This window comes from Macaca mulatta, chromosome 19 (genome assembly GCF_049350105.2).
Source record: "Macaca mulatta isolate MMU2019108-1 chromosome 19, T2T-MMU8v2.0, whole genome shotgun sequence".
Taxonomy (NCBI): Eukaryota; Metazoa; Chordata; class Mammalia; order Primates; family Cercopithecidae; genus Macaca; species Macaca mulatta.
In genome coordinates this window covers 69,966,050-69,984,294 of record NC_133424.1, presented here as the reverse complement: position 1 = coordinate 69,984,294, position 18,245 = coordinate 69,966,050, and the positions used below count along the sequence as shown (strand labels likewise).

Sequence of the window (18,245 nt, the reverse complement as noted above, 5' to 3'; positions counted from 1 at the left end):
ACGAGGTCAGGAGATCGAGACCATCCTGGCTAACACAATGAAACCCCGTCTCCACTAAAAATACAAAAAAAAAAATTAGCCGGGCGTGGTGGTGGCGCCTGTAGTCCCAGCTACTCGGGAGGCTGAGGCAGGAGAATGGCGGGAACCCGGGAGGCGGAGCGGAACCGGGAGGCGGAGCTTGCAGTGAGCCGAGATCGCGCCACTGCACTCCAGCCTGGGCGACAGAGCGAGACTCCGCCTCAAAAAAAAAAAACAAAAAACAAAAAACAAAAAACAACCTATCTGTCTGCCAGGTACGGTGGCTCAGGCCTGTAATCCCAGCACTTTGGGAGGCCGAGGCGGGCGGATCACGAGGTCAGGAGATGGAGACCATCCTGGCTAACACGGTGAAACCCCGTCTCTACTAAAACTACGCAAAATTAGCCGGGTGTGGTGGCAGACGCCTGTAGTCCCAGCTACTGGGGAGGCTGAGGCAGGAGAATGAAGTGAACCTGGGAGGCGGAGCTTGCAGTGAGCCGAGATCGCGACACTGCACTCCAGCCTGGGCGACAGAGGGAGGCTCCCTCTCAAAAAAAAAAAAAAAAAAAAAAAAAAAAAAGCATGACCCCATTTAGGGGTCATGCAGCTTCTGGCTCCAAGAGTCTGAACCTTCCCAAGTTGCTCCTGAAGATAACATCCTACTGTAAAAGCTAAGATCAGTGCTTGAGGTATTTTGCAGATTCTGCACTGGATGGATCAGTTGACAAGACACAGACCGGTAATCTGGGTCAATCAGTTCTCCCATCCCACCCAGAACAGAAAACAGCATGAAAAACTCACTTCAACCCCCTATGAATCCATCTCCAACCTGACCGATCAGCACTCCCCACTTTCCAAGCCACTACCCGCCAAATTAATTTTGAAAACTCTGATCCCGGAATGCTTGGGGAGACTGATTTGAATAATAATAAAACTCCTGTCTCCCGAACAGCCAGACGGCTCTGCGTGAATTACTATTTCTCCACTGCCATTCCCCAGTCTTCATAAACCGGCTCTGTGTAGGCAGCTGGCAAGGTGAACCCACTGGACGGTTACACCGGGACCCCTCCTGCGAGCGCCTCAGTGTCCCTAGGCCAGGTACCGGCTACAGACCCGTGAGCAGGAGCCGCTCCCTCGCTGGTTTAGGACCTGGGTGACGATGAGGTGACCTGAGGGCACAGAAGGCGCCACAATTACCTGAGTTTGGCGCCTCGGCACAGCCGCTGCCATCGGACTACTTGGGGAAGCACGGCCTAGGAGCAGTGGGAGCCGCCACAGGACTGCAGAGCGGCCTCTGGGCACCAAGGACGATTCCTCTCCACCTTCGGGGTTCAGTCACCGCGGCCCCACCTAGCAGACCCGGGCCACTCACTGGACAAACACGCGCATCGTGGATCAACTTGGCCGCTACTGAAGGACCCCGGAAGTACCGGCCCTACGTTAGGTGCACACACGGAAATGCCTCCCTTCCGAGCCCTCATTGGCTCTGACGCACTGTCCTTCAACGCAGAGCTTTCTGGGTATTGTAGTTCAACAAGTTCCAAGGCAGTAAAGAGAGCGCTACCCAGAGGCGCATTTGCGGGAAAAGCCCGCCGTCAGGTCAGGGGCTTTCCTTAAAAGCGCGCCCTTCCGGGGCAGAGGACGGGCCTCACCTAGCCTTAGAAACCGTAACTGAGATTCCTGGAGACTAGTGTCTGTAACTAATCACTCAAGAATTGGAAAAATACTATTTCAGATTTCGGGGAGCTCAAGCTAAATAATAGGAAGCTCAAGCTAAAACTATTATTTAGAATTCTCCCAAAGGCTAAAAATCCAAATTACCTCACCGTTTGAAACAGTCATTCAGTCGTAAAATACCTACACTGGAAGCAGAGGCTGATAAACGTTATTGTGTTATAACGTTTCTGAAGGCCCTCAGAAGCATTAGAGTCCCTAAGGCAAATCAAGAAAGTGAGAGATGTGCTCCCCTAAAGCAGGAGTTCAAAGTTGAATCTCTGTGATTCCTACAAAAAACAACTCTCCTGCTCATAGAATCTGTGAAAGGAAAATCTTGTGGCCTCAAAAATTACTAAACTAAAGGGAAAAGTCAATCTGGGAACTGCTCAGGGCAAACTTGCCTCCCATTCTATTCAAAGTCATCCCTCTCCTCACTGAGATAGATGCATATTCTCATTGCCTCCTTTGGAAAGGCTTATCAGAAACTAAAAAGAATGCAACTATTGGCGGGAGGCAGTAGCTCACGCCTGTAATCCCAGCACTTTGGGAGGCCGAGGCAGGCGGATCACGAGGTCAGGAGATCGAGACCATCCTGGCTAACATGGTGAAACCCCGTCTCTAACAAAAACACAAAAAATCAGCCGGGCGTAGTGGCAGACGCCTGTAGTCCCAGCTACTTGGCAGGAGAATGGAGTCAACCTGGGAGGGGGAGGTTGCAGGGAGTCCAGATCCCACTACTGCACTCTAGCCTGGGCAACAGATCGAGACTCCCGTCTCAAAAAAAAAAAAAAAAAAAAAATGCAACTATTTGTCTCTCACCTACTTGTCCCCGCCTTTCTGGTCAGAACCAATGTACTTCTTACATATATTCACTGATGTCTCATATCTCCCTAAAATGTATAAAACCGGCCGGGCACCGTGGCTCAGGCCTGTAATCTCAGCACTTTGGGAGGCCGAGGTGGGCGGATCACGAGGTCAGGAGATCGAGACCATCCTGGCTAACACGGTGAAACCCTGTCTCTAGTAAAAATACAAAAAAAAAAAAAAAAAAAAAAAAAAAATTAGCCATCATGGTGGCAGGCGCCTGCAGTCCCAGCTACTCAGGAGGCTGAGGCAGGAGAATGGCGTGAGCCTTGGAGGCGGAGCTTTCAGTGAGCAGAGATGGCGCCACTGCACTCCATTGCAGGCGACAAAGGGAGAATGGATTCATTTACGACTGTAATTAAGACTATTTGAAATGTTAATTGCTCATCTGGGCATTTATTTTCTATTGGGCATACAGCTTGGGGAGGTTTGAATTCCAACTACCTAAATTTGATTGTCTATGTACTTATTACCATAAACGTTATTACTATTTTTTTTTTTTTGCGATGGAGTCTTGCTCTGTCGCCCAGGCTAGAGTGCAATGGTGCGATCTCGGCTCACTGCAACTTTTGCCTTCCATGTTCAAGCTATTCTCCTGCCTCAGGTTCCTAAGTAGCTGGGGCTACAGGTGCCCACTACCACGTCGAGATAATTTTATTGTATCTTTAGAAGAGAGGTGGTTTCACCATGTTGGCCCGGCTGGTCTTGAACCCCTGACTTTGTGATCTGCCTGCCTCAGCCTTATAAGTGTTATTTCATCCTGAAAGTTTATTTCCTTGTGAATCAGGATTGCCCCAAATTGCAGCATAATTTAAATAAAGTATTGTCTGCTCACAAGTAAGATGTAGAACAGATATCCTCATTTGTCCAGTCCAGGATGCAGGAGGGAGCTTTGTGGTGACAGCTGACTGTGGCTATCCTAACAGAAACACACAGCTATATAAGGCCCAAAGTTGCCACGGACCTTGCTGGACTTAACAAAGGGGGATGAATGCAGGAATAAAAAAAAGACAAAAGTGTGTATTTGGAAAAAGGGGTCGGGGGCTCCTTGCTTCTAGTGAACAAGGGCCCTGAGCTTTTAGCACCCTTCATATTTATTGAGTAAAAGAGATAGAGAGAAGGGGGGTGGGTGTTGGTCAGCAGCTTCTCTCGCTTTACGATGTCTTATTTTTCCTCCCTCTGGTTGATGAAATGCCAGGGTGGAAGGGATAGCCAATTGGACCAAGTACAAGTGCCACTCCAGTTATTCAGCAGAGTGTCCAGTAAAGGTCCACCACAATACCACCACACATCCGTTTGGGGATGAACAAGGGCTGACTGATTGATGAGCTCTTGAAAATTCTTTTTTTTTTTTTTTTTTTAGAGACAGAGTCTCGCTCTGTTGCCCAGGCTGTAGTGCAGTGGTCGAATCTCAGCTCACTGCAGCTCTGCCTCCCGGGTTTATGCCATTCTCCTGCCTCAGCCTCCCAAGTAGCTGGGACGACAGGTGCCCACCACCTCGTCCCGCTAGTTTTTTTGTATTTTTTAGTAGAGACGGGGTTTCACCCTGTTAGCCAGGATGGTCTCGATCTCCTGACATTGTGATCCGCCCGTCTCGGCCTCCCAAAGTGCTGGGATTACAGGCCTGAGCCACCGCGCTCGGCCTTGAAAATTCTTATGTTCACTGCATCCCTTCAGGTCTCCAAGGAACGCTAAGTTTCCTCCCTGTTGTGAGAGACACGAAGTGAACTTAGCATTGGGCGATGGAAGCTGGATGGCCCTCGGGGGCTGACCCGTAGGGTGCCAGACTTTGGGATATAGCAGAGAGAACATGGCACGACTTATTACTCCAGGCTGTAGAATCCTGAAAAAAAGCTACCATGCAGCCCACACCTGGTTGACTGGAGGACCACCTTAGTGGAAAGGGGACAATCTGGGCCTCTGGCCTACCATGTGCACAAGCATAACAATTGCTTTTGTTTAACATGTGGATGGAATATTTGATCCATTCCAACCAGGCATTTGCATCTTGGTATCCTGTTTTAATTGCCAAAGTTTGTTTTAAGTCTTTAACTTTTATGATCCTCTAGTAAAATGAATGTATGATTTTAGGAAATTATAAAAACCAGTTGGGGCCATCCATCCTTGCTCTTTAGTGGTCCACAGAACGTTTGACCAACTATGGCATAAAAGCTCTCCACTGGGGGCAAGACTCCTGGTTGACACTGGGGTCTTTATTGAAATCTACCTGGATTAAATGGTCCTAGTTTACTAATGCCCAGTCTGAGGAGAGTCAGGAGGGACAGAAGTACTTTTCTGAAGTAGAGAGCTGTCTTTGACTTGGCAAGTCCCCAAGGGTATAACAAGGCAAGCATTAAATGCAATAGTTTGAGGTGAAATTGATTTGGTTATGTTAATAACTAGATGGTCAGCAATAGAGCGAGGAAAGAAGAAAGAGTAATAGAATAGATGAAAGCGTTAAATTTTTCTTAGCTTTAGTTTGGTAAGGTTTTCCCCTGGGACTGTGGCCCACAAGTCCGGAGGGCATGGAGCTTTGACTTGGGTATGATGAGTCCATTCCTTTTCCACTCTACAAACAGCAGTCTTGGTGGTTAACAGCACAAGGTAGGGTCCTTCCTAGTCTGGCTCGAGTTTTTCTTCTTTCCACCTTTTGATGAGAAACCTTTCCACCTCTTCCACCTTCTTCCCACCTTTGATCTTCAGGCTGGTGCTGGTTTACGGGAAATTCTAGGGGGTGGTACCTGCGCTAAAAGACTTTTAGTTTTGAGGGAAAGTAAAGTGGAAGATAAACCAAGTATATAATTTCTAAGAAATTGACCTTTTGTTTTAAATGTGAGGACGGACATCAGCAGTGGACTTTATAGTTCTTGGTGACTTTCTACTGAGGAATTTCCTTAAGACCTATTTTTATTAGTTTTTAGACTAAAGAAGTCAAACACTATTTTATATCTGACAATGCTTCCTGTATGATTGATTGATTGAGATGGAGTTTCAGATGTCCAGACTCCAAGTGCCAGTTCCTTCCCAATGTTCAGCCACTGCGTTGATCCTCCATGGGGGCCTGCCACGCACTGCTCTGGCAAGGTGTTCCACCCGGGCAACTACCTACCTGGGATCGCTCCCAGGATCCGCGTCCCTCAAGCTTGGCCAGAGTCCCCTGTAGGGATGCTCCAAAGGGCAGGACTCAGCTTCCTAAGGGGCTGCCTCGACCATCCGTTAATCACCTTGCTTCCTGGTCAAGCAACCAAGAAATGTAGCAGGACAAGCCGCAGACAAAACCCGTCAGACGCTGAGTTAAAGAGGGAAGGGTTTTATTCAGCCGGGAGCTATGGCAAGACTCACGTCTCCAACAACCAAGCTCCCCAAGTGAGCAATCCCTGTCCCTTTTAAGGGCTTACAACTCTAAAGGGGTCCGCGTGAGAGGGTCGTGATCGATTGAGCAAGCAGGGGGTATGTGACTGGGGACTGCACACACTGGTAATCAGAACTGAACAGAACAGGACAGGGATTTTCACAACGCTTTTCCATACAGTGTCTGGAATCTATAGATAACATAACCGGTTAGTTCAGGGGTTGATCTTTAACCAGACCCAGGGTGTGGCGCCAGGCTGTCTGCCTGTGGATTTCATTTCTGCCTTTTAGTTTTTACTTCTTTCTTTGGAGGCAGAAATTGGGCATAAAACAGTATGGGGGTGGTCTTCTCCTTTAACAGCACAAATGCTTAATTAACTTTTCTTTTGAGACAGGGTCTGTTGCCCAGGCTGGAGTGCAGAGGTGCAGGTATAGCTCAGTGCAGCCTGGACCACCTGGGCTCAATCATTCCTGCCACCTCAGCCTCCCAAAATTTGGGATTATAAGCGCGCGCCACTGTGCGGGGTCAGGACTCCTCCCTGAGAGCCCAGGAGATGGAGCTGGGCTTTCCCTTCCGAAGAGCCGCAGGGGATCGCTCTTTTTACCATGTTGGAACCTGGGAAACTACAGTACCCAGAAAGCTCTGCGTCAAATGACAGCACGGCAGAGCCAGTGAGAGCTCAGATTGAAGGCGCTTCCGTATGCGCACGTACGGTAGAGGCGGGACTCCCGGCGCCCTTTAGTAGCGGCCATTTCGATTGGCTTTAGATGTGTTTGTGGAATGAGAGGCCTGGGATCGCTGTGGAGGGACGGTTGTGGTGAATGGATCCAGAAGGTCCAGAGTCGTTCTTCTCTCTGCACAGACTTAACTCTGCAGCTCTTTAGGGCGCCCGCGGCTCTCAACCCAGCTTACCCCACGTGGTCCCATGGCGGCCCCCGCTCTGAGGTTCCCGGTTCAGGTAATTGTGACGCCTTCCGTGCTCTCCGGTCACCTCGTAGTCACACAAGTCCTAAAGCAGCGAGGGAGCGGCATCTGCTCACGGCTCTGCAACCCGGACCTGGCATCGGGACACTGAGACGCTCTCGGAAGGGATCCCTGTTTCAGACACCGGTGGGATGCGGTGGGGAGAACGACAGGTACAGGGAGGGGCGAGGGCAATGGCCTGGAGATGGACGGATCCGGGAGGATGGAACCTGGGGTCCACAGGCGCCTGTAGGGAACAACCTGTGAGGCGGAACTCCTCCTGGAAAAGCAAAGAGGCTGGGGGCTGTGAAATCATTGCGAGGACACTGGAAATATGGAGAATTTCCAAGAAAGAAGGGACTGGATCAAAGTCCGGGCTTTTAAAGTTCCCCAAGGCCAAATAAAGAACAGAGTAGAGAGAGGATGACGTTGGGGCCCTTTGAGACCGAATCCTTGTAGATCACATTTTGTGCTGAGACACGCAGGTCAGACAACAGTCCAAGGTCACCTGGCTCCATGCACACAAAAGCGTTCAGGGAGGCCTGAGCTTACCAGATCCTATCAGGGACACAGTCCTGTAAAGTCAGCCTCTCCCCTCAGGTCCTTATGGCTGTAGAAGCGTTTAAGGAACGCATACAAGAAAGTGGAGGGTGTGGCCGGGTGCGGTGGCTCACTCCTGTAATCTCAGCACTTTGGGTAGCCTAGGCGGGCGGATCACCTGAGGTTGGGAGTTAGAGACTAGCCTGACCAACCATGAAGAAACTCCGTCTCTACTAAAAATACAAAATTAGCCAGGCGTGGTGGCGCATGCCTGTAATCCCAGCTACTTGGGACGCTGAGGCAGGAGACTCGCTTGAACCTGGGAGACGTAGGTTTCCGTTAGCCAAGATCGCGCCATTGCACTCCAGCCTGGGCAACCAGAGCGAAACTCCGTCTCAAAAAAACTAAAGAAAGAAAGAAAGTGTAGGGTGTTCTACTCCCTCACTGGTCCTGACTTCTATCCACATGTTCTCTAGCTTGTGGTGGCCTGGGTCTTTTTAAAATTTACTTTATTTTTTTTTATTTTTTTTTTTTGAGACGGAGTCTGGCTCTGTCGCCCGGGCTAGAGTGCAGTGGCCGGATCTCAGCTCACTGCAAGCTCCGCCCCCCGGGTTTACGCCATTCTCCTGCCTCAGCCTCCCGAGTAGCTAGGACTACAGGCGCCCGCCGCCTCGCCCGGCTAGTTTTTTGTATTTTTTAGTAGAGACGGGGTTTCACCGTGTTCGCCAGGATGGTCTCGATCTCCTGACCTCGTGATCCGCCCGTCTCGGCCTCCCAAAGTGCTGGGATTACAGGCTTGAGCCACCGCGCCCGGCTAAAATTTACTTTAATATGGCCGGGCGCGGTGGCTCACGCCTGTAATCCCAGCACTTTGGGAGGCCGAGGCGGGCAGATCACGAGGTCAGGAGATGGAGACTATCCTGGCTAACACGGTGAAACCCCGTCTCTACTAAAAATACAAAAAATTAGCCGGGCGTGGTGGTGCGCGCCTGTAGTCCCAGCTACTGGGGAGGCTGAGGCAGGAGAATTGCGTGAACCCGGGAGGCGGAGCTTGCAGTGAGCCGAGATCACGCCACAGCACTCCAGCCTAGGCGACAGTGGGAGACTCTGTCTCAAAAAATAAATAAGTAAATAAATTAATTTTTAAAATTTTTTTGAGACAGGTTCTCACTCTGTCGCCCAGGCTGGAGTGCAGTGGCGCGATCTCTGCCCACTGCAGCCTCGACTTCCCTGGTTCAGCCTCCTGAGTAGCTGGGGCTGCAGACGTGCAGTACCATGCCCGGCTAAATTTTTATTTTTATATTTTATTTATTTTTATTTTTAAGTAGAGGCGGTGTTTCTCTGTGTTGTCCAGGCTGGCCTCAAACTTATGGGATCAAGCGATCCACCCACCTTGGCCACCCAAAGTGCTGAGCTTACAGGCCTGAGCCAGCACACCTGGCCCTGGGACTCTTAAGTGGTGTTTTTTCAGACATTTGATCTGGGAACCTTGTAGAAACCCGAAGGCCAAGGTCCTAACTCCATGACACGTTGTATGGAGGTATTCCCATTCCAGTGAACCTGTGTAAATACACTTAGAAGGTTAACCCTGTATTTTGTGCCAGGAAGCAAAATCCTTAGAGGTAAGACTGATGAGAGCGGGGAGTTGATGTTACTAAAGTTCTGTTTGGCTCCACACTGGAGAACAGAATGTGGAGTTGAGGGAGGAGGAAGGAAGATCAACGTTGAGGCTAATTCCATAATCCAGGTGAGGGTTAATGAACAATTCATGGCTAAGAAGATGTGGCTGGATTCACTATTCACATTTTGCAAAGGGGAAGCTAGATTTTAATATGATGGTAAATGTGTGAAAGAGAGGTTTCAGGTATGACCCCATAGTTTTTGGTCTTAGCAGCTGTACTGATAGAGGCTGTATCAGCTGAGATGAGCAAATTGACAGTAGGCATAACATTCACTGGGGTTATAAGGAGGGTTGTTAAGAATCTGAGATGATTCAGAGACCAGTAAGTAGAGGCAACAAGTCAGTAATGTCCACATAGGTTGGGATATCTGGAAACAAACTGATATTGGGGCCATGCAATATATAGAAATGAACGTATGGACTAAGGTGAGTTAGCCAAGGGTCACGTTTAGGAGGGCACACTTCAGATTAATGTGGTAAATCTTTTAGCGGGCCAGGAAGCAGTGATTAGAGACTGAGGACTGGATTCCTTGCTTGGATCCCTAGCTGACATTATTGTCATTCATAAACACAGAACAGGGAGATAAGTGACAAAGAAGGTAAGCTGTATCTGACAGCATACTTTGTCAGGGGACATGGACTTCCATGGAGATAATAGACATGATATGCATTCAGAAGTATAGGAGTAATTGAGGGAAGGTGACACTTAGACTGCAGTTGGTGCTTATTTCCCATTGTATGCACTTGCCAAGATTGTGACATAACTATGTTGGTGCCTGGGGAGTTTCATTCACCATGGAGTATATGGTGAGGAGGAAATATGCTCATCTGTGACAGTCACTCGGCCTGGTATGGACGACCAGTGGGGCTTGGCTTTAAATGGTGTTAGGTGAAAACAGGAAGGTCATAATTGCTGAGGGGTCAGCAAGTGTGGCACAGAAGTGGAATAGCGCCACCGATATCTGAAGTCATGCATAGTTCTGCGTCGCTATGGAGCCATGCAAGGAGGCCTTCATAGAATCATTTGAGACTACCACTTCTTTTAGGATCCAATAGAAATGGAATTCTGTGGTGATACTGGATCCTGTTTGAGTTGGCCAAGCATAGTCTGGATGGTGTCAGCCATAATGTCATGTGAGCCCAAAAATGAAGGCCCAGTGTGATTTGCCACTTGGATATCTGGCGATATTGGTATGTCCTCAAATGACCTGAGTGCAAATTTCTTTCCCACTCTACTGTCTTTTTTTTTTTTTGAGACGGAGTCTTGCTGTGTCACCCAGGCTGGAGTGCAGTGGCACAATCTCGGTTCACTGCAACCTCTGCCTCCCAGGTTCAAGCAATTCTCCTGGTTCAGCTTCCCAAGTAGCTGGAATTACAGGCACCCGCCACCATGCCCAGCTAATTTTTTTGTATTTTTAGTAGAGATGGGATTTTGCCATGTTGGTCAGGCTGGTCTCAAACTCCTGACCTCATGATCAGCCCGCCTGGGCCTCCCAAAGTGGTGGGATTACAGATGTAAGCCACCACGCCCAGTCCTCTATTATCTTAAGTAATGTAGCCTAAGAAATCTTTCCATCAGTGTGACCAGGTAGAGTTCCTGATTATTATACTTTGTAGTGTGTTTCAATTCCATTTCTATAACCAGAGTTATTTTAAGAAGCCAGTGGCATCCTTCTGAGGGAATTAGGTTTACACCCTTTTCATCTTAGAAAGCTTGCATTATACAATTCCTGGTTACTCTCTCTTATCCACAGTGAAACCCCTCTGTGGTGAGTGGTGTCCCTCTTACCAGTTTGTGAATATATTTTATTTTTAAACTGCTGTTAATGGCATCCATCGAGTATCAGTTGTCATTTATTTTACCCCTTTACAATATAACTCTAGTGGGAGATTTCCACCCACACTAGTAGAAGAAAAAGGAGGGCATTAATACTTCAAGTTGTTTAAAGGCTAGAGAGGCCAGTGGTGTGTGACAGTCAGCTGGGGATGGACATGGATATGTACCTGGGAAGTCTAAAGAATGTGCTTTCAGAGAGGGTATCTCTGCTGTGCTGAAGGTGCCACATTGGGCTCTCCATGACCTCGGCCATTCTAGGGGAAGTGCCTGTCAGGAGGGGGTGAACTTTATGTCACAGCCAACACATAAATACCTATTTGTTCACCTAATTATTGTTGGTGGTGGCTGTACCCCATGACCAGTGGGACTAGTTTCTCCTATGATTTAAGGACCTTGAGAAGATGTGTGAAAGTTGATGTGTGGGAGAGAGGGATTGTGATACCTCAGCATAGGGGCCGTTTGTAGTTTCATCTGTCAACGTCATAACAGGGCACAGTGACTTTTGAAGACGTGGCTGTGAACTTTACCCAGGAGGAATGGAATCTCCTTAGTGAGGCTCAGAGATGCCTGTACCGTGATGTGATGCTGGAGAACCTGGCACTTATATCCTCCCTGGGTAAGTTGCCCACACTCACCCCTGTGACCTGAGCTAGTCTCCGTCTTTCCCCCTCTTTTTCTTTTCTTTTTTTTTTTTTTTGAGACGGAGTCTTGCTCTGTTGCCCGGGCTGGAGTGCAGTGGCCAGATCTCAGCTCACTGCAAGCTCCGCCTCCCAGGTTCACGCCATTCTCCTGCCTCAGCCTCCCGTGTAGCTGGGACTACAGGCGCCCGCCACCACGCCCAGCTAGTTTTTTGTATTTTTTAGTAGAGACGGGGTTTCACCGTGTTAGCCAGGATGGTCTCGATCTCCTGACCTCGTGATCCGCCCATCTCGGCCTCCCAAAGTGCTGGGATTACAGGCTTGAGCCACCGCGCCCGGCCCTCCCCCTCTTTTTCTATTGGCAAGACTTTCTCATGTCAGGAGCATGGACACAGCTTCCTACTTCAGTTCTGTGGGTAATTTCTTGGTTGGTAGGACTGAGGTATGCATACTGCCCTCTCCATTCTTGGAGCAGCCCCAATACCTGCTAGTGAGCTCCCAGGGAGCTGTAGGCTCCCAGGGAAGAATTCAGAGTCAGAAGTCTTACAGGCATCTTAATGCAGGCTATCTTGTTTGTCCTGTGGATGTTTGTATGATTTCATCCAGATTTCAGGTTCAGGATCTCATTCATTCCTCTACCTGCTATTTCTTCATGCCTCCCTGTGCCAGGAATTGTCTTCATTGACATTGTCACTGCCTACATAGACTAGAGTGTTCTTGAAATACCCTCCTTAGAAATTCTCTTCGTAGGTCTGGTGCGGTGGCTCATTCCTATAATTTCCGCACTTGGGGAAGCCAAGACAGGTGGATTACTTGAGGCCAGGAGTTTGAGAACAGCCTGGCCGACATGGTGAAACCCTGTCTCTACTGAAAATATAAAAATTAGCCAGGCATGGTGGTGCACGCTTGTAATCCTGGCTATTTGGGAGGCTAAGGTGGGAGGATTGCTTGAACCCGGGAGGCAGAGGTTGCAGTGAGCCAAGATTGTGCCACTGTGCTCCAGCCTGAGCAACAGAGCAAGACTCTGTCTCAAAAAAACAGAAATTTTGTAATATTTAGTTTCTTGTCTGCTGTCATGTGCTGAGCTGTTCTAAGCCAGTGTTGGCTGTTTCTGTGTTCTTTCTTTCCCTTTGTTCTTACATCATGTATTTCTCTTGTACTTGGTTATCTTGGTGGTGGGATCATCTTCTGTGGTCAGAAGATGCAAATGAATCCCACCTCAGCATTACGGGTTGTGAGTCCCTGCAGAATAGCATCCTAGAACAGTGGGGCATGATGTCAGAGTTTTATTCAAATCATGCCAGAAACCTATTCTAGTTCAGTAGTATTTTTGGGTCCAGACAAGTAGGCACATATGATTTCTGTATCGTCTTTTCTCCTTCATTCTTGTTTTTGGTTTTGTTTTTTGAGACAGGATCTTGGTCTGTTGCCCAGGCTGGAGTGAAGTAGCTTGATCTCGGCTCACTGCAACCTCTGCCCCCCGGGCTGAAGCAATTCTCCTGCCTCAGCCTCCTGAGAAGCTGGGAATACAGGTGCATGCCACTATGCCCAGCTAATTATTTTTTTTTTGAGACAGAGTCTCACTTTGTTGCCCAGGGTGGAGTGCAGTGGTGTGATCTTGGCTCACTGCAACCTCCGCCTCCTGGGTTCAAGCAATTCTTCTGCCTCAGCCTCCCGGGTAGCTGGGACTGCAGGCGCGTGCCACCATGCCTGGCTAATTTTTGTATTTTTAGTAGATACGGAGTTTCACCATATTGGCCAGGCTGGTCTCAAACTCCTGACCTCATGATCCGCCCGCCTCAGCCTCCCACAGTGCTGGGATTACAGGCATGATCCATTGCGCCAATGGATCCATGATCCATTACTGGCCTTCTCCATTCTTTTTTTTTTTTTTGAGACAGAGTTTCACTCTTGTGGTCCAGACTGGAGTGCAATGGTGCCATCTCGGCTCACTGCAACCTCTGTCTCCCAGGCTCAAGCGATTCTCCTGCTTGAGTACCTGGTACTCAAGCCTCCTGAGTACCTGGGATTATAGTCATGTGCCACCATGCCCAGGTAATATTTTGTATTTTTAGTAGAGACAGGGTTTCTACATGTTGGTCAGGCTGGTCTTGAACTCCTGACCTCAGGTGATCTGCCCACCTTGGCCTCCCAAAGTGCTGGGATTACAGGTGTGACCCACGGTGCCCGGCCCTTTTCTTCCCTCTTCCCTCTCCTCTCCTCTCTTTTCTTTTCTTTTTTGAGACAGGTTCTCACACTGTCACTTGCTGTTACCTGGAGTGCAGTGGTGTGAATATAGCTCACTGCAGCCTCAACCTCCTGGGCTCAAGTGATCCTCCAGCCTCAGTCTCCTGAGTAGGTGGGACTACAGGTGCACGCCATCACACCTGGCTATGTTTGCAGAGAGGAGGTTTTGCTGTGTTGCCCGGGATGGTCTCAATCTCCTGAACTTGAGCAATCCCTTTGCCTTAGACTCCCAAAGTGCTGGGATTACAGGCATGAGTCACCACACTTGACCATTTTAAAAATAATTTCTGTAGTGATGGGGTCTCACCATATTTCCCAGGCTGGTCTTGGATTTCTAGGCTCAGGTGATCTTCCTACGTTGGGATTACAGCTGTGAGCCACTGCTCCTGGTCTCTTCCCCATTGTTAAGAGCATCAGAATTGTCAGTTGTACCCTTTTTTTTTTTTAATGCTTTGTACATGAGCTTGTAGTCTGATATTTAGTCCCCCAAATAATCTTCATGTCTCTGGACCCCACATCTTAATTTTACTCACATCTTCATCTGCAGTGGTTTCCAGTATTAGCATACAGGTTTTGTGTTAGCAAATGGTACACTTTGTTAAACTGTCCTCAAGCAGTAGCTGCTGTGTTGTGCTCCTGTTTTCCTTGGCCTGGACAAATCCCTCTCTATAGCACTCACATGTCATGAGGACGTAAAGTTCTGCAGATGAGTGGTTTGCAGATGCAGGAATTGTGGACCCTGCCTTTACTCCCTGTGTTACATACATGGTTGTGTCCTTTACGTCATGAGGCCTCCTACATTCTGTGACCTTTAGAGTCCAGTAATAATAAATAGCACCATCTTCCACCTGAAGCCAACGTTCTGTTCCTCCAAGTATTTCCTTGGAGTAATTCCTCAGTTTGTCAGATACACTTGTGGGTGGTCTGTGCCTTCCCAGCAGAGTTAACATGCACTTCACCAGCATTTTCTTGCTTTCAGGTTGTTGGTGTGGAGTGGAAGATGAGGAGGGACCTTCTAAGCAGAGTATATATATACAAAGAGAGACTCAGATCAGGATTCCTATGGCAGGTGTGTCTCTCAAGAAGGCCCACCCCTGTGAGATGTGCGGCCCTATCTTAGGAGACATTCTGCACATGGGAGATCATCAGGGAACACATCCCAAGCAGAAACTGCACAGCTGTGAGGCCTGGGGGAACAAATTGTATGACAGTGGAAACTTTCATCAACACCACAATGAGTACATTGGAGAGAAACCCTACAGAGGCAGTGTTAAGGAAGCATCGTTTGTGGAGAGGTGTAAGTTCCATGTGTCAGAGGAGTCATCTGTCTTCAGTCAGAGTGGGAAAGACTTTTTGCCCAGGTCAGGATTACTCCAGAAAGAGGCCACTCACACTGGGGAGAAGTCAAACAGAAAAACTGAGTGTGTGTCTCCCTTTCATGGGGGAAAGACTCATTACAGCTGTGGAGGATGCATGAAACATTTTAGCACCAAACATATACTCAGTCAGCACCAGAGACTGCTCCCTAGAGAAGAATGTTATGTGTGGTGTGAATATGGGAAATCCTTTAGCAAATACAATAGCTTCAGTAATCATCAAGGAGTTCATGCTAGAGAAAAACCTTATACATGTGGGATATGTGGGAAATTATTTAACAGTAAGTCCCACCTCCTTGTTCACCAGAGAATTCACACTGGAGAGAAGCCGTATGAATGTGAGGTTTGTCAGAAATTTTTTAGGCACAAGTACCACCTCATTGCACACCAGAGAGTTCACACTGGAGAAAGGCCATATGAATGCAGTGATTGTGGGAAGTCATTTACCCACAGCTCTACATTCCATGTTCATAAGAGAGTTCACACTGGTCAGAAGCCTTATGAGTGCAGTGAATGTGGGAAATCTTTTGCTGAAAGCTCCAGTCTCACTAAACACAGGAGAGTTCACACTGGAGAAAAGCCTTATGGGTGTAGTGAATGTGAAAAAAAATTTAGGCAAATCTCTTCACTTCGTCATCATCAGAGAGTTCACAAAAGAAAGGCCTTATGAGTGCAGTAAGTCCAGTCTCAGTAAATTCAGGAGAGCACACACCTGAGTAAGATCCTGTGATTGTAGCAAATGTGGAAAATGTTTACCCGAAGGTCTGCTCTCCTTGGACATTGGAGAGTTCACACTAGAGAAGAGTCCTTATAAGTAAAATAAATTTGGGCAGTTTTATAGCCACACCTCTGTATTCCTTCAGGATTATAGTTAACACTGAATGCCTTACTAGTGTGACAAATATAGGATATTTCCAGAAGTCTGGCTTCATAATTCACAGGATAACTGTCGTAGGAAGATTGCTTGAACCTGGGAGGCAGAGGTTGCACTGAGCCGAGATCGCAACACTGCAGTCTAGCCTGGGTGACAGAGACCCTGTCTCTGTCTAAAATAAAGATATAAATGATGTCCAATAAAGTATGCATATTTAAGCTGTAGGGTAAGTCTTGAATTTTCTTTTTTTTTTTGGAGACAGAGTCTCACTCCATCGCCCAGGCTGGAGTACAGTGGCGTGATCGCAGCTCACTGGAAGCTCCGCCTCCTGGGTTCATGCCATTCTGCGTCAGCCTCCCAAGTAGGTGGGACTACAGGCACCTGCCACCACGCCCGGCTAATTTTTTATATTTTTAGTAGAGACGGGGTTTCACCCTGTTAGCCAGGATGTTCTCGATCTCCTGACCTTGTGATCTGCCCGCCTCGGCCTCCCAAAGTTCTGCAATTACAGGCGTGAGCCACTGCTCCTGGCTTGAATTTTCTTATAATCCCATGAAATCATCATCAGAGTCACAATAATGAATTTAATCTATCGCCTTTGTATTTACATGGAGGCTTTATAAAGTTTTTCTCTCTGCTTTCCAGACAACCATTGATTTACTCTGCTTTATAATAGAGTACTTTCCATTTTCTGGAATTTTCTGACTGATGTAATAAAGTGTTTCCTCTTATAATTCCTGGGTGGCGTCCTGCATCATGCTTATTTTGATATCAATGTAGATATATGAGTTCATTTGTTTTATATTGCTGAGAAGTATAGTCTGCCATGATATGTCATTGTATATTCATTCATTCATTCATTCATTCATTCATCCATTTATGGATATTTGAGTTGCTGCTTGCTTTTTTTGTTTGTTTGTTTTAAGACTCTGTCGACCAAGTTGGAGTGCAGTGGCATGATGTTGGCTGATTGCAACCTCCACCTCCCAGGTTCAAGCGATTCTCCCACCTCAACCTCCCACGTAGCTGGGATTACATGCGTGAGCCACCATGCCTGGCTGTTTTTTTGTATTTTTGGAAAAGATGGGGTTTCGCCATGTTACCAGGTTTGTCTCAAACTCCTGGCCTCAAGTGATCTGCCTGCCTTGGCCTCCCAAAATGCTGGGATTACAGGCCTGAGCTGTGAGCCACCACACCTGTAATTGATTCTGAGGCTGGGCGTGGTGGCTCACAACTGTAATCCCAGCACTTTGGGAGGCCAAGGTGGGCGGATCACTTGAGGTCAGGAGTTTGAGACCAGGTGGGCCAACATGGTGAAACCCCATCTCTACTAAAAATACAAAAATTAGCCAGGTGTGATGGCACATGCCTATAATCCCAGCTATTCACTCATGAAGCTGAGGCAGGAGAATTACTTGAACCCAGGCAGCAGAGGTTGCAGTGAGCTGAGATCACAACACTGCACTCCAGTCTGGGTGACAGACTCTGTCTCAAAAAAAATTAAATAAATAAAAACATTTATTCTGAGATAATCCCAGTTCCCAGTGTGAAACTATTCCTGCAGTCACTGGAAAATAATAACTACTTGCTTGTAAGGAGATGACATTTTGGAGCTCAGATGCCATGTTTATGCTATCATTCAGATGGCCTTTTTTACCTGTGCAGTAATTGTGAAAGTTGTAGCTGCTGATGTGTACCACAGTGGCATTGGGTAAGTTGCCCTTCCTTTGAGACAGATGTCAATGTGATAAAAGAAATTGAGGGCAGGGTGCGGTGGCTCAGGCCTGTAATCCCAGCACTTTGGGAGGCCCAGGCAGGCGGATCATGAGGTCAGGAGATCGAGAGCATCCTAGCTAACAAGGTGAAACCCCGTCTCTATGAAAAATACAAAAAATTAACCAGGGTAGTGGGGGCAGCCTGCAATCCCAGCTACTTGGGAGGCTGAGGCAGGAGAATGGCATGAACCCGGGAGGCGGAGCTTGCAGTGAGCCCAGATCCTGCCACTGCACTCAAACCTGGAGGACTCAGTGAAACTCAGTCAAAAAAAAAAAGTTTTAAGTTGCTAGCCAATCGGGACAAATACAGAATGTGAGGTCCCGTTTCAGCCAATGGAAACCGACACAGCGGTAGCGTGGAGGC

At 47.9% G+C, this 18,245-nt stretch overlaps 2 protein-coding genes and 1 long non-coding RNA gene across 8 annotated transcripts in view; 2 read left to right on the top strand and 1 right to left on the bottom strand.

Moving 5' to 3' along the window:
- The window catches only part of ZNF587 (zinc finger protein 587), a 34,336-nt gene extending 32,906 nt beyond the window's left edge, over nucleotides 1–1,430 (bottom strand). For both annotated transcript variants that reach the window (XM_077980176.1, XM_077980177.1), the window contains exon 1: nucleotides 1,216–1,430. In XM_077980176.1, coding sequence (XP_077836302.1) covers nucleotides 1,216–1,248 — 33 coding nt within the window. In that variant the 5' untranslated portion in view covers nucleotides 1,249–1,430. The remainder of the gene's footprint in view (nucleotides 1–1,215) is intronic.
- A 4,469-nt stretch (nucleotides 1,431–5,899) lies between these two features.
- ZNF552 (zinc finger protein 552) lies at nucleotides 5,900–16,840 on the top strand. 5 transcript variants are annotated; one of them, XM_077980236.1, is made up of 4 exons: nucleotides 6,688–6,908; nucleotides 10,181–10,325; nucleotides 11,461–11,587; nucleotides 14,836–16,840. In XM_077980236.1, the coding sequence occupies exons 2-4, from the start codon at nucleotides 10,281–10,283 to the stop codon at nucleotides 15,900–15,902; spliced, it is 1,239 nt and encodes a 412-aa protein (XP_077836362.1). In that variant the 5' UTR covers nucleotides 6,688–6,908; nucleotides 10,181–10,280; the 3' UTR covers nucleotides 15,903–16,840. The 5 variants fall into 5 exon arrangements, with proteins under 5 accessions (XP_077836360.1, XP_028695345.2, XP_077836362.1 ...); XM_077980235.1 differs by having other exon boundaries at nucleotides 6,690–7,086; XM_028839512.2 differs by lacking the exon at nucleotides 10,181–10,325 and having other exon boundaries at nucleotides 6,668–6,908.
- Nucleotides 11,631–13,548, top strand: LOC144337134 (uncharacterized). The gene is made up of 2 exons (XR_013409804.1): nucleotides 11,631–12,499; nucleotides 13,372–13,548. It is a non-coding gene; the product is annotated as an uncharacterized LOC144337134 (long non-coding RNA).
- Nucleotides 16,841–18,245: the final 1,405 nt, after the last annotated feature.

What these genes read in the sequence shown, in the direction of transcription:
- ZNF552 (XM_077980234.1), top strand. Translation starts at nt 6,731, where the DNA reads ATGAGAGGCCTGGGATCGCTGTGGAGGGACGGTTGTGGTGAATGGATC. An exon ending in CTCTGAGGTTCCCGGTTCAG is followed by an intron (nt 6,909 to 14,835) that starts GTAATTGTGACG and finishes TCTTGCTTTCAG; the next exon opens with GTTGTTGGTGTGGAGTGGAA.